The following is a 14,215-nucleotide window of genomic DNA, read 5'->3' as shown; positions in this document are numbered from 1 at the left end:
ACTCACACACATTGCCTGTACACAGCCCCTCATGGTCACTACAGCTGAGTATGAACCCCGACAAGAGCTTCATTTGAGTTTTAGCTTCTCTAAAGCTTTTGGGCTTTCCAAGTCCATCAGTTTGCCTCAGGCCAGCTGGAGCCATGCTGGGACTTGCAGCCTTCCTGTGGGAAAGCCAGAGGAGCTCTGCCCAGCAAACATGCACCCACTGAAACCACAGAGACCTTGCAAGCTGCAACTGGGGCAGCTCCTCCTGCACAGCACAACCTGCATCTGTCAGGGACCTTTTAAATAAAAATGCTGAACTAACTAATTTCCTTATGAATGGCCAAGTTTTACGTGTGCTAAATCTCCCACACAAACACCGATTCACTGACAGGAGCAGTGCTGACACATCATCAGCACTTTTTGTGCCAGGCTATCCAACTGCCACAGGACCACGAGAGCCAGAAAGGGACTCCTGCACTGGGTGACACAAGAAATCTGGAGCAGGGACATGTGCATGTTTAAACTTAGGCTCCACGTCAGAATTTAAAGACAAGATAAAAAACATCAACAGTTTTCTGTGTGTCAGTTTTGAAAGGCTGGGCTATAAAGAACACAAAGCTATTCAACAAGAGAATAAAAAATGAATGTGAAGAATAGGTCCGTTTGATGCCTAAAATAAAAACTTAAAAAACCCCATTTACACAACATTTCTTGTTTTCATAGGCAAAGGAACAGCCAGCACACCTTTAGAAAAGGTTCACAAAAGGCTGACTTGGTGCCTTATTTGTTATTTAAACTGTCTTTTGCTTTTTTGCCCTTAAAAAACCAACAAACCACCTAGTAGCCAAGGCTAACTTTTTGACCTCCATAAGACACTATGTTCAGCTAGCAAGTACGGTGATAACAGTGCCAACACAAGTTCAAAGCTGAGCTGCCAGAAAAGGTGCTCTGTAAGCAGTGATCAAACATCACTTGTTTCCTGCTTACTAAGAAACCAAATGTCGAAGACCACAACCAAATTAGCATCTAGATAATTTGTAAATAATTAACTTAGTGTCATTTTACAGACACTAAGTGCTTGCTCTTCTAATACCATGATTTAATTATCAGCATTTATTAAAAATATTTTGTTTGCTGTATGTAAACGCAATCATTAGAAGACAGTCAAAAGCAATTAGAAATGTAGGTAACACTACATAGGATAAAGCACAATTAAATGCTAAAAGACATAGGAACAAAGAAATAATAATAATTCTTTTTTCTTTCTTTCTTTCTGGTTCCTGTGGAGTCATTGAATAACACATATAATAAATTGTATTGTGCATAAGCAGCAAGACGAAAACTATTTCAGGTTTACAATTGTTTTACAGCTGACTCTCAAAGTAGAGAAAGGAACTCATCAAACCTGCTTGTAGCAAAACCTTTCTTGGAAGCTCCACTTCAAGCTTGGCCTTACAAATTATCAACCCATTACCAATGGCAGCCCCTGGCACTTGCTACCTAACAGCAGCCGGCACCACAGGCTCCCCAGCCACGATTTCCATCCTAAAACTGCTGATTTTTTCCCTCCAGTTTAGCAGCACATATGACGTAGAGAAACAGTCCTGCAACAAGGGCCAGGGAACTGACCTGTCCTGCCAGGGACAGAGTGGCTTGCACTCTCCAAAGTCTCAGTGCCCAGGTGTGGGGCACAGGGCAGCGTGGCCAGGCCACCCTGGGCTGCAGTCACAGAGGGGTTGTGCCACCTCAGCCTAAGGACAGGGCTTCTCTGGGGCTCCCACCTCTCAGGCAAGAGCTCCCCACCAGAGAAAACTCCACCCCTTTCACAGATAGAAGAAATCCTGGCAGGGTGGTATGTTTGGTTTTGTTTTGCTTCGAGGATATAAGCAATGCTTTGGGGTGATGGGCTGTGAATGCCAAACACCGGAGAGGCACACTCTGGCTCTGCCCCAGGGCTGTGCTGCTGCGAGAGGCACGACTCTCACAACCTCGCTATTTTTGCTGCATGACAGATTTTGCTAATCCTGTTCTGAGGCTGACAGCTCTCTACACACACACAATGCACTGAGCTCAGGCAGTAATGCAGGCTCTGGCTGGAGCTTTGAAAGGCAAGCCTCAAATTCAGATGCTCTGTCAATTACTGGACACATTTCCAAGAGCTCATACAGCCTTATCTAATGCATGGCTTGCTGGAAATCCAACTGATAGAGGAGTGCAAGGCTGTCTGTGTGACTGGATGGGATGGGTCACAGCCAGGGCTGTCCCTGTAATCACAACTGGGATGCCACAAAAAGGTGCTGAAGGGGAGGGGAGTAGCTGGTGCCTGTGGGACGTGCCATTTCCACTGCAAAAGTCACCTGTTTGGCCTGGGCCAGCACAAGATTTCCAGTCAGGGAAAGGAACCACACATTTCCCACCAGTACTAACAAGGGGCCACACCAGCAAGTCACAATTTTGGTTCCTTTTTCCTGAAAAGGAAATACAGGGATTATTTCAAATAACCCAAAATTATTAGCTTCCTTCCTTAATTTCCCATGGCAAGATGTTTTTGGACAAATTTTATCACTTCTACAAATGTCCAGCTAGCAGCTTTGGGAGTGACAACTGGCAGATTGCCCACTGCCTCAGCATCATCATCAACTGTGGCAATAAACTGTGCCTTGTTGTAAGGCAAGACAATCAAACATTTGTGTCTTTTAAATCTTGCTTTGGCTTCAGCACTACAGCCCACCAGTTACAGTCATTTTCCCAATCAGAAGCCAGAACACAGGAGCAGGTAACACAGAGCTCTGTATCTCTGTGGGATTTACCAACTACTGATAGACTTTTACTGGGCCTACAGCCCAGTTAATTCCCCACCAAGGGATACTGGGGAGCTCTGCAGTGAGCCAGACTCCAGGGATGTACAGCTACATCAACAGGGCTGTAAAACAAGGCAGCCAGAGGAGGAGGAAGGTGAATGTGAAAAATGCCTGTGTGATCTGTGCAGCAGCCCAGGCAGGTGAGCAAAAGAATCTTCCACAGGAATCTTCCCTGTGCACAGGGAACAAGAGTTCTGGGAGTGGGTTCTCCTTGTGCTGGGGGCTGCAGGACTCAAGGGAGGGGCAATTACAGAAACAGACACAAGTCTCAGTGTATTACATGGAAGTGGGCACAGCCACTTCAAAGCTGCCCTGGCTACAAAATTATTGTAACTAGATCTGGAAAGTGCTGCATGTAAAACACAGCTGTGCACGTCTATATTTATCCAATTATTATCTGATTGTTTGTAAGAAATTCTTGGTGCATTTTTATTTTCTGTGCTGTGTTTCTCCATGCCAATAATGGAATTAACACTTTAAATCACTTTGCTATGCAGAAGCTATTTATGCCACTGAGGTCTATTCCCAGCATAACGTGAGAAAAATTGCAGGAGAGTGTGTGGGGGAAAAAAGCAGCATCACAGAAGCCTTTTCAGTTGTGTTCAGCTGTAGCTATTACAGAAAATGAAATAAAACACAAACAGACCCCACGTTTCAGTGTCATTTCAAACCAACCCCAAAGCAAAATGCACCCCAGATAGATTTCAAGAAATGCTGTGCAGAAAACACCCACAGAGGGCAACGTGAACCAGGTCACCTGCACACAGCTTTTTGTCCTGCCTGCTGCACAACCTTCACCCTGGCAAGTCAACTCACATTTTCCTCACTGCTCACTGGGTGCTTGTGATTAAGCACACTCTCCAGTGTAAGCCTAGGAGGGGAGGAATGGGACCCACCCAGCACAGGATGGGAAAATAACAGGCGAGTTCCTCCTGTTTTGATGTTCTGGCAGCAAGTGACACACAGGAAAAAGTAAGCAGCGCTAAAATCTTTTACAGCCCTCACTTCAACATCACAACTATCACAAATACATATTGTATTTTCAATCAGTGAGATATGAAGTATTTCTTTATTCCTAGATATATTTATCAGAACAACTTCTACATTTAGCTCACTTAAAGAAATGAAACAGATACCCAAGCATTCAATTAGTCTCCAAATATTTTTGGTAGTACAACTATTTGTTATGAGCAAAGATGTGCCTTAGAGCTTTATTTAAGCAATTAGCCAGACCTCATGCTATCAAATATTAATATTTTATGTTTTATCTCCACAATCATTACTCTGAAAAAAATCAAGCTTTTTCCTGTTCTGTGATGTCACTTGAAATACAGAGTGTTACAGCATAGAATAGCTTTACAGTACAGCAGAAACAGAATCAGAATGACACATTTGGCTTTGAGAGCGATTGATTATAATTAACTTAATATAGATACTTTATAATTTGTATATCTTCCCTTTTGCCAATTTGCCCTAAACAATAAAAACAGACAAGCACAGAACTCAATTTTGTTTCCTTCACCAAAATTAGCTATTGCTGCTAAGCATTTTGAATGCAGTTCAAATTAAAAGGGTACTGCTGGGAAATATCATATTTTCCCTAATTTTTTAAAATCATAGCTTGGAAGCATAAGGCTTTGGTAAGTGCACTGTTAAAAATATTCATAATTAAAGACAACTGCATAAGAACATCCCATGTTCCTGAAGCTTCACCATGCTTGAATGAGCTTAGGGACAATTAAAACTTGCCCATTTATAGAAAAGACAAGTATGTTTTATCAAATAAGCATATAGAAGGGACAGAAAAGCCACTGGACAGCTCAGGAATACTTTTGGGAACAAAAAGAAATCCAACTCAGAGCTGACATGCAGAGAATACAAGCTGTAGTTCAGGCTTAATTAAATGAGAGCAAGGATGCTTAGCAAGCTGTGGCTGCAGCGTTCAGGTAAGAGTAGAAAATACCCTCCTGTCCATCACAGAAGTTCCCTTCTGCATGTGCTGGCTCTGGGAAGTTTGCCCAGGCTGCAGCTCTCACAGAGGAGATTTCATTCTCAGCCCTGTCCATGGGACAGCTTTTACAAGCACCAAGCAGACTGAAAACATGCTGAAAATATCAAACACCCTGCAAAGAACAAGAGAAAGGAATTACATTATTACAAGCACCCAGGTCACTGTGAGCTGAAAAGTGCTTTTTTTTCTTACATAAATTAGAAAGCTTTATGTAAGCTTTAAAAAAAAAAAAAAAAAAAAAACCTTGATTTTTAAAAGAGGTTTCATATAAAATTCAAGCTTTCCAACATTGGAAGAAGGTTTCCAACACACAATGTGTTGCCTTTTCATGCAAGACTACTGCAAAGAACTCCAGTGGCTTTCAATGGCAGACTTCTCAGTTTGTTCATAGTGTCCAAGCTCAAAGCCATTAAGTGCTTCCTTTCTGTGTCCATGGCTGAATCCCATACAAGGGGTGTAGGTAAGAAAAGTTGCACAGTGTGTGTAGGAGAAGTTAAAACCTCCCAAAATACTGCAAGAGATTGTACCTCAGTATCTTCAATGCAAATAATACCCAGTTAATGCTGCAGGCAATTTTCTACCCATATCCAAAAGGGACCCATTCAGCAGAGAGATTTGAAGATGCATTCCCCTTATAATACCTAAACTCCTTCCTGTGTGGTTTAACAATGGGGACATTTCTAGCCACTGTGTTTCTGAGCTTATCTTTGCTAAAATCAGAGTACCTGATTATTAGAGAACAGCAGCTCAGCAATTTGATTGCAGTGGGGACTGCTTTATGAAGATTTCAGAAGGAAGTTCATGAATTCTACTTATTTTCATGCTCCTCAGCAGGAAGGAAAACACACTGTTTCCTCTTCATTTTGACAGCTGAGTGCAAAATCCTCAATTACTGTGTGCACAGTCACCACAAGAAATTGCAGAATTTTCCCCAGTGGCCATGTCCCCTTAGACAGGTCAGGTCTTTACTTGCCTTGGCACATCATGGACTGGCATGGATCCCTCCTCACTCCCCAAACTAATGCTTCGGAAGAAAAATATTTATCTGCATTCTGAAAAGCAATTACCCTGGAAGTTTCCTTTTATCTTCACAACAGGATTTTACTAAAGACTCCATGCTTGTGGTGTTACCAATCACAATTATCTTGTCACAAAAACTACAAGGCACTCTTTTTCTACAGGCTCCAAGCTTCCTGGATTCATGGGTTTTTTTCACTAATATTTAGTAAAACTGAAAAAATCCCCAGGTTTCTAACACGAGGCAACAATAAAACTCAAAGAAATTCCAAGAGACACAAAACCAACCACTTCCCACCCAGCCATGAGGCTTAGCCCAGCACCCCTCAGAGAGCAGCTCTCAGAGCAGGCACTGAGCACAGCCAGGCTGAGGCCAACACAGGGCAAGGTTCACCTCACACAGGTGAGGGCAGAGGTAAAAGCTGCCACAGCTGCACTGATTGCTCAGTCCCTCTGTTGCACAGAGCCCCTTTCCCTCTGCCAGGTACAATATTCCATGCTCCTGTACCAGCCAGCCTTGGAGGGCTCCACAGCATCCCATCACACAGCTTGTAACAGGCACAAAGCCCCAGCTTTGGAAGGACAGCAACAACCACCTCTGTAACCCAAAGACAATAACAAACTTCATTGCTCCAAGGGAATGGAAAACCCGGCCAAAATTTATCTCTGGGCTAAATGCTGCTAAAGGTGTCCCATTTGGCTCTTGCTATTTCTGTGAAATGGAGGATGGGAAGTGCAAAATGGAAACAGCCACAATCTCATTAATGGAGATAACTTCTGAAATCATGAGAAAAGGAGTCACAAACAGTCACAGCTGCTTCAGATGTAATGTATAAACATCTAAGCTGCTGAAAACAGCTTTCATTCTCTTTTTGTTTGCTTCACCCCAGAGTTTGCTCAGTTTCTCTTTGTGTGATAGTGCAGGCAAACACGCCTGAGCGCTCCAAAAGAATCCTGATGTGACCTTATCAAACACCTCAGGGGTATCTGGATTTGGCATTAGCCCACGGTGAGATTTAGAGATAGGAAATGGGAGGCTTGTTTAAAATGTTTGTTTTTTTTTTTCTCCCAATTAAGACCAAGTTTCTAGGTTTTACCCTAGATGAAAATCATCTGCAACACACTGCAAATAAATTTGCCACTCCCTTGAACTTAAGTGATTAAGTAGTTGTTAATCTGTTGCACCAAATTTATAAATTACATGATTCATGCTTTTTACACACCATTTAACGTGAGAAAAGCTAAAGAATAGTTGTTTGTGAGCTATATAATCACACTTGGGGGAAAGAAAATCAAATGAGGAATAACAGAAACTTATCTGACTGTATCAAGTTGTGACACACTGTCCCAGCACAGGTAGGTATGAAGGAATCACACTTATCCCCACTATAGTATTTGATTAGCACAAGTAGTGTGATTTGGCAGGTCCAATTTGAACAAACTGCTTTGATAAGCCTCTAAAAGAGAGAACATGAAGGAATTGTGCATCTTTTCCTTGAAAAAGTATCAGGGAGAACACTTGCTTAGCTCTCAAGTCAATACTTTCTTCATTTGCACACAAACCAAAGTATATCTTTATATGGGAGTTCAGAGAGATCTGCTGAAGCTGAACACGCTGGAAGAGTACCCACTCTCTCTTCAGAAGGCCACTTGCAGCCATACCTGTAAAATTTTCAACAGCTGATTGAAAGACCAGGGAAAGGAGGGGAAATTATACGAAAAATTAATGAGAAAGCCTCCAGAGCACAGCATGGGTTTGAAATGTCAACATTCAAAATACCAACCAAACCAAGGCGAGACAGGAAACCAGAAGGCAGTGGAGAAAAATTCTAAAATGAGCTGATTCATGCCAAGATTGTGCAGGAAACCACCCAGCAGAGAAGCTGCTCACCAGTCTACTCAAATGAACAAAGTGCAATGCTCTGCTCTCATCTGCCCCCAAAGAAAGAGGAGATTAAAGCATATAGGAAACTTCTGCAAATTTGGAGATTCTTTACTAACCATAGGAGCTAACATCTCATTCAAGTCTGTAAAACATTAAAGCTGCTGATGTTATTCTTCTGCTTTCTCACAGCAGAGAAAACAGAGACACTTGCAGCTAAGACTGCTAATTTCTTAGTCGGGATGTAAACCATCAGCTTCCATTGTTAATCTGAATCTGTTTACTTCAGGTAAAGAGAAATACATCCCTAGAAACCAAAGCTGCTGACCCTCAGCTGAGAAGGTCCTCCAGATGTACTTCTGCCTCTCACAGAGACACAGTCTGTTCCCTCCCCACTCCAGGACACCTCCTGCTCTCAGCTCCTGCATGTGAGCAGCCTCTACAACACTTTGGGACACAAGTGCATTGCCTATAAGAAGTTTTGACTCTACTCATCTATTTCAACATCAGAACAAATCAGCTTTCTACAGAAAATGGATTCAGAAGCAGACGTGGCTTTCAGTAATGCTGACAGAAATTCCAATACATAAGAGGACACACTTAATTTCTACCTTTATTATTCATTAAATAATGCATCTGTGCCTTCCCTGACCACAACAATATTAAGATCCCTTGAAAATATGGAAACTTTGGGACTGGCAGTCTTGCTGGGAGTCTTAGCAAGGAGGTAATGGGCCAGAAGAGGGAATGCCATGCAGGTCAGAGAGGATGCAGGCTGGCAGGGCAGGGTAAGGAGGAGGTCTGTTGGGGCTGAGGGCACTCCCTCAGCCATAATTCACAGCAGCTGGAGCACTCCACCAGCTGGAGCTGATGATCTTGTCACTTCCTTCTCCTCTACATGAAAAGTTCTCTTGCTCATATTCACATGTGCATTCTCCCCTAGCACCTTCCCTAACACAAACTCATGTTCTTACACTATTTCAAGTCAGTAATAATGTAAAAACTTACATTATTACTTCAACAGCATGCACAGATCAGTACTTTATTACGTACACTGTATTTTGATACCACTTTCTAATGCCACTGTGTTTAACAAACTCTGTGTGATCCTTCCTTGCCAGTTTTTACTCACAAGGACTTGGCTCTGAAATTAGGTCCATAAAACAGATGTAGTAGGCTTGTTGAAACAAATAACAAAACAGTCAAAAGCTTTCTCCAGAGAAAGGCCAGCAGAAGACAAAGGTAGAAATATTTATGCAGTCACTCAGGGGCATTGGAAATGTGTTCTGAATAAACACTTATCTTCAGTATGCAAGTTCCATAGCCTTTGCTGTCTCCCAAAGATCAGCAAGAATGGAAATCAATGATGCTGCCTTGTTAGAAAACACAAATCAAAGCATCAGTGACTTTGTAAAATCCCTTCTGTCACTTTGACCTTCTGGTGCCAGGCAGCTCCACAGATTCATTACCTTTCATTGTAATGTCTAAAGAAAAAATCAGTAGCACAAGTGTTTGAGAGTAACACCAGCAGCAGGAATTGGAAAAAGGCTGGGAAGCAGAATACATGAAAAGAAATGAGAACACCATGAAAGGATGCTCACTCTGCCTTGAGGACTGTGTCCTCTCTTCCAACACATACAAGTCAATTCTGCTGCTGTCCAGCCTCACACCAGGTCCTTCCTCACCATCTGCACCTGCTGCTTCCTGTCAGGAAGCTGCTTCTCTCCTTGCCCAGCCAGTCATGTCAGGAGCTACTGCTACAGCTGCACCCTCTCCAGGGACACCACCAGTGGTAAACACCATAAATATGGAGGGCAACACCAGCCCAGCCCTCGCTTTCAGAGAATCTCTTGCCAGAAAGAAGTGGGATGGGGGTAGTACTAACCTGAGTCTCCAAGCTGGTGTAGGGACTAGGAGGTTCAATCTACAAAGAGAGCAGACAGAAAGAGCCATTACTCTGGAATAGTGGAAAAGGAGGTGTTCTGAGCTGTTACAGGTCTAAAGTGGCGATATCGGGAACAAACACACCTGCTTGAACAAGGATGGCAGGATTATCTTTTTAAGATTTACCACTTTTTCAGACATCTAGAAATCACACAGAACTTACAGAATCTCTACAATATTTGGATGAGCAAAAAAACTTGCAGTAACAGGAGTATACCAGAGGGCCATGTGCAGGCCCTCACAGCTTTGATTTGATGCTCTTTTACAATTCTTAGATTACAGCTGACTGGTTTTAGATCAGACTAATATTTGATTGGTGCTTCTGTAATTTCAAGGCATTAAGACCTTTTCAGAAAGTTGATCAAGACTTGATGGTGAAAGGGTTGGCCATCCTTGCCAAAATTTTTCTTCTCAACAGCTGCAGTTAGCTGTAGTTATTTTGTTTTCCATTACATTTCTTAAAGCTTCTCTTTTGCATTATAATGCAAGTGCACTGTACATTTTCTGCAGTCTGGCATCTCCCTTGGTGTCAAAATCTGAACTCTTAGCTTAGCTTGGCCAGAGGATTCAAACCTCATTAAAAAACTTCTAAACACAAAAGCGCAAAATCGTCTATTTAGCCTATTAATTAAAAGATTAGCAAGAGATGACATCCCTGTAGGAAACTCCATCATTACTGTTCTGGGATTAGCACTCAAGCAAAATCTTTAAAAGCACATATTTTAAAACATAAGGAACATTTAAAACCTCAGTCCTGCCAGTCCAGGTATTACTCTGCAAGGTCTTACTCTCCACATCTTGTTTAATTGGAAAGCCTAACAGAGTGGAACCAGGTCAATAGTGCTCTCTCTTAAATCCATCACATCTGTCTCAATTAGACACTTTTAGTTCAGAAAATTCTTGTCTATCTGATTATTGGGCTCCTGAGACTAATTTTGAATTTTGAGCCATTGTGAGTCTCACTTTGGCTAAATCACAGAACAGAATGAAAAGGAAAGAAAAAAGTCAGCTTCCTCCAAGAAACTATATATCGCTTTTACTTTTAATTATGTCTATAAAGCAGCTTTTGTTTTAACCACCACCATAAATATACTAATGAAGAAACAAGCTTCAACCAGGAAAAAAAGGTTAAGGAGGAAATTTGCCTTGAAAGCCTTGACACACCTTCCCTCCACTCAGCAAGCCATGGGTCAGGCAGCACAGTGTGCACAGGTGAAAAAGCCCATGATTACCCCTGTCACACTGCTAACTTACAACAGCTGATGAAAGGTTACATTTAACACCAGAGCACCATTATGACACAGCTGTAGTAGATATTATCTGACTAACTGGCCAAATGACACCAAGACTGCAAGGAAACTGAGAAACCTCAATGAAATCCAAATATCATGTCATCAGCTAAGCTAGAGAAGGAAAGAAATCATCTGAAGGTGAGAGATGAGGTGAGAGGACTCTTGTCCTTGGACTGCCTTACTCTAAAACAAATGAAGGCAACACTCACTGCTCGTCTCATACAGACTTAGCTGGGATAAACTCATCCATTTTGCAGCTGGACTCTTAAGCAATGCTAGTTTGGTCACAACACTGTCCTCCATTGTCCCACTCACATTTACATCGTAGCAAGAGGATCACAACATTAGCAGGTGTGTGGGGCAGACAGAATACAAAGTGTGTTTAATACAAAAAGCAAAATACTACTGTAACAAAAAACAGCTCAGCTGCACAGGCTCCCCTTTGGGAGATCATCTGGATTTTCTCAGTTGGTGCCAATTTGACTACAGACAAAAGCCTTTTCAACATGTACTGTTCACTTCCAAATGACAATATTTCCGTAAGAGGAAGTAGCTACTGTATGTATAAAACATCCTGGAAAGATCAGGGGATTCCTGTAAGAGATAAGGCTTCAGACTACTTAAAAGCTAGACAAACTCAGTCCAATATTTCCTGAATAGAATGGATTTCTTACGTTAATTACTAATTTCCAAAACTTCCTGGACCAATGAAAGCTGTAAATATAAACCAGGTTTTGAATGGCATTATTTCACCATGCATCAGCATGGGCCTGTGATCTACAGTTTTTCCTGTTTATTTCCCCCCTCATTTTGGCTGTGATGAATTGTATTCACTTGTGCAGTCACCATTGTGCAGCATTGCAAGGGGGATTGTTTTGTACCATCATTAGAACCCACAACACTCAAATGTCACATTCTCTTACAAATTATCTGAGGAAAAAGAACAAAGCTTGGCTTTTATGTGCAAAAGTATGAACAATCCAAGTTAACTCATTGCCCAGCTCACGCTTTTTTGCACAATTGCTAGAGATGGTGATAGGGAAAAACCCAAACCTTTCTCCCAGCTGCAGATCAATGTACAACACTGCTGCCTCTCAACCTGCACTCCACTGACTGAAACAAAGAGATGTGGCTGGATTGTCTCTGGATGCCACCTCTGCCCTGCAAAGAGGTGTTTTCTTTCACCCCATTCCCAGCTGCCCACTCTACTTTCCTGCTTCCCTCCTGGAGTTACAGATACACTCAGGACAGCTCTTGGAGCCAATCTGAGGGTCCCCAAAACACAACTGCAGAGAATACATCCCAATTCTCCTCTTTAAGCAAGGCAATAAGGAAACTGAGGAGGGCAAAGAAGGTGGAGGACATAAATACAGTCAAATTTGATTTTCAACAGCAAAAAATAGTTTTAAAATTCAAGCTCAAAGTCAGAAAGACTTTCACTCTTATTGCAGGAAGAGACATGCTCTTAAAATCATCTGCCTATCACTAGTGCCAAATAAATGTCATATTTTGGTAAATCCCAGAGTTCTCCTCCAGCTCCCATGCATGGCCTGATGCACAGCGATGGATGACTGTGTGCCCAGGAATAGCCCACATGTGAGAGATGAGGGTACACACTTCTTTTTTTAAAGGTACAACTTCTGTGCTTTGTCCAACCTGCCTGCCCTCATTGATTATCAGTTGCTAACAAAAAGTAAGAGAGCAAATTATCACACAAACACTCAGGAAAAACAGCAGAATAACTGGCACCATTCCAAGCAAAGTTTTGGTTGGTCTGTTATGTTCCACTTTAATTCTAGCAGGTTTCAGCAGCCTGACACAGAACCACAAGATCTGTGATAACTAAACCCCAGGGACAACAGCAATCATCCCATCTGAAATTTCAGACTGCCATTTTTCAAGTGCTATGAATCATTAATCTCCAGTGCTTGTGATCAAATGAAATCTGTAGTGGGGTTGGAGTGTAAACACTATGACAGTGCTGTATAAACAGCCTGACACACTGATCACCTTTAAAGACTGATCAGGGTAAGACTGTTTACTATTGAAAGGTGACACTGAGAACAGCAGCTCAGCTCTGGGGTTTGGCCACTGTGTCTTTCCTAATGGGTTAATGTCTCACTCCCATGGGGGAAATACACATGTTTTCAAATACTTTGCAATTTTCCCAAAACAAAACTAAAAGATAGGAAGGGTTGGAGGAACTGAGGTACAGACTAATAAACAAAGTATTCCAAAGCCACATGGGAAATATGAGAAAAACCTGCAAAGTCTAGGACCTTGACCATAAGACATGCCTCTCCCCCATGCCACAAAAGATGTTCTTCCAGCAGTTTGAAGAGACACCAGGTTTGACTATGGTAACTCCAACTTTGCTTCAATCTAATCACACGTGACCTCAGCCTGACTGCAGGAAAGCCCAGGGCTTAGACTCCAAGTGCTGTTGGCTGCACTGGACCTGTCCCTGCAGACAAACCTCCTGCTCACTGCCCCTCCCATCACTTCTGGACTGCACACCTCTGGTACCAGTGCAGCTCTGTGCAGCTTTGGTGAGTGGGGCAGAAACTTCAAAGGATATTTTATACTTGATGAGCAATTTTCACTCATTTCTAGTCACTTCTCTCCATCCCTGCAGGCAGCACAGATCTGTGTGTGGCTTAGCACAAGGCAATGGCCCCCAGTATCAGTGCCAGTCACAGGTGCCCTCACCCCAGAACCTCAGCACCTGCACTACAGCAGGTTTTCCAGGTTTTGTGCAGCTGGACCCTGAGACATACAGGGAAACTGGCTTGTAAAGTTCTTTTTTAGTTTTATTGATTTATTCTATGTCACTTTACAGCTGAATCAGTTCTTTCAGTCAGCTCATGCCACTAGGGCTGAGCTGGTGCAGCAGAGGTGGCCAGTAAAGGCAGGAGCAGGAGGATACCAAGAAAGAACCAGCAGTTAGGACAGGGCAAGAAGGCAAGTAGCAGTAACAAATGCCAGCACCACCACCAAATACTTCTTCCCATGAAACCACAGGTTCAGACAAAGATACAAAATATTCACCAGAAGTGACATTTCACATGTTCTCTCCAATTGCTCTGCAGCCTGCAAGGCAGGACCACGTAACAGCAGCTCCCTGTGTGGGCAGTGCTGTTTTTACAATTTGCAGTTGAGGATTACAGCTATCCCAGGGCACTGTTGCTTCGTCTCTTCTGCTGACTCATTTTATGACCCA

At 42.5% G+C, this 14,215-nt stretch overlaps 1 protein-coding gene across 2 annotated transcripts in view; it reads right to left on the bottom strand.

Annotated features, from left to right (window-relative positions):
• The window catches only part of XYLT1 (xylosyltransferase 1), a 178,315-nt gene that overhangs the window by 124,723 nt on the left and 39,377 nt on the right, over positions 1-14,215 (bottom strand). The window contains exon 2 of one of the 2 annotated variants that reach the window (XM_053957225.1): positions 9,645-9,683. The exons of the other annotated variant lie outside the window; for it this stretch is intronic. Coding sequence (XP_053813200.1) covers positions 9,645-9,683 — 39 coding nt within the window. The remainder of the gene's footprint in view (positions 1-9,644; positions 9,684-14,215) is intronic. 2 annotated transcript variants of the gene reach the window in all.

The sequence above is a fragment of the Vidua chalybeata genome, chromosome 16 (genome assembly GCF_026979565.1).
Source record: "Vidua chalybeata isolate OUT-0048 chromosome 16, bVidCha1 merged haplotype, whole genome shotgun sequence".
Lineage (NCBI taxonomy): Eukaryota > Metazoa > Chordata > Aves > Passeriformes > Viduidae > Vidua > Vidua chalybeata.
Note: the sequence above shows the minus strand (reverse complement) of the source record. Positions and strands in the feature narration are given on the sequence as shown.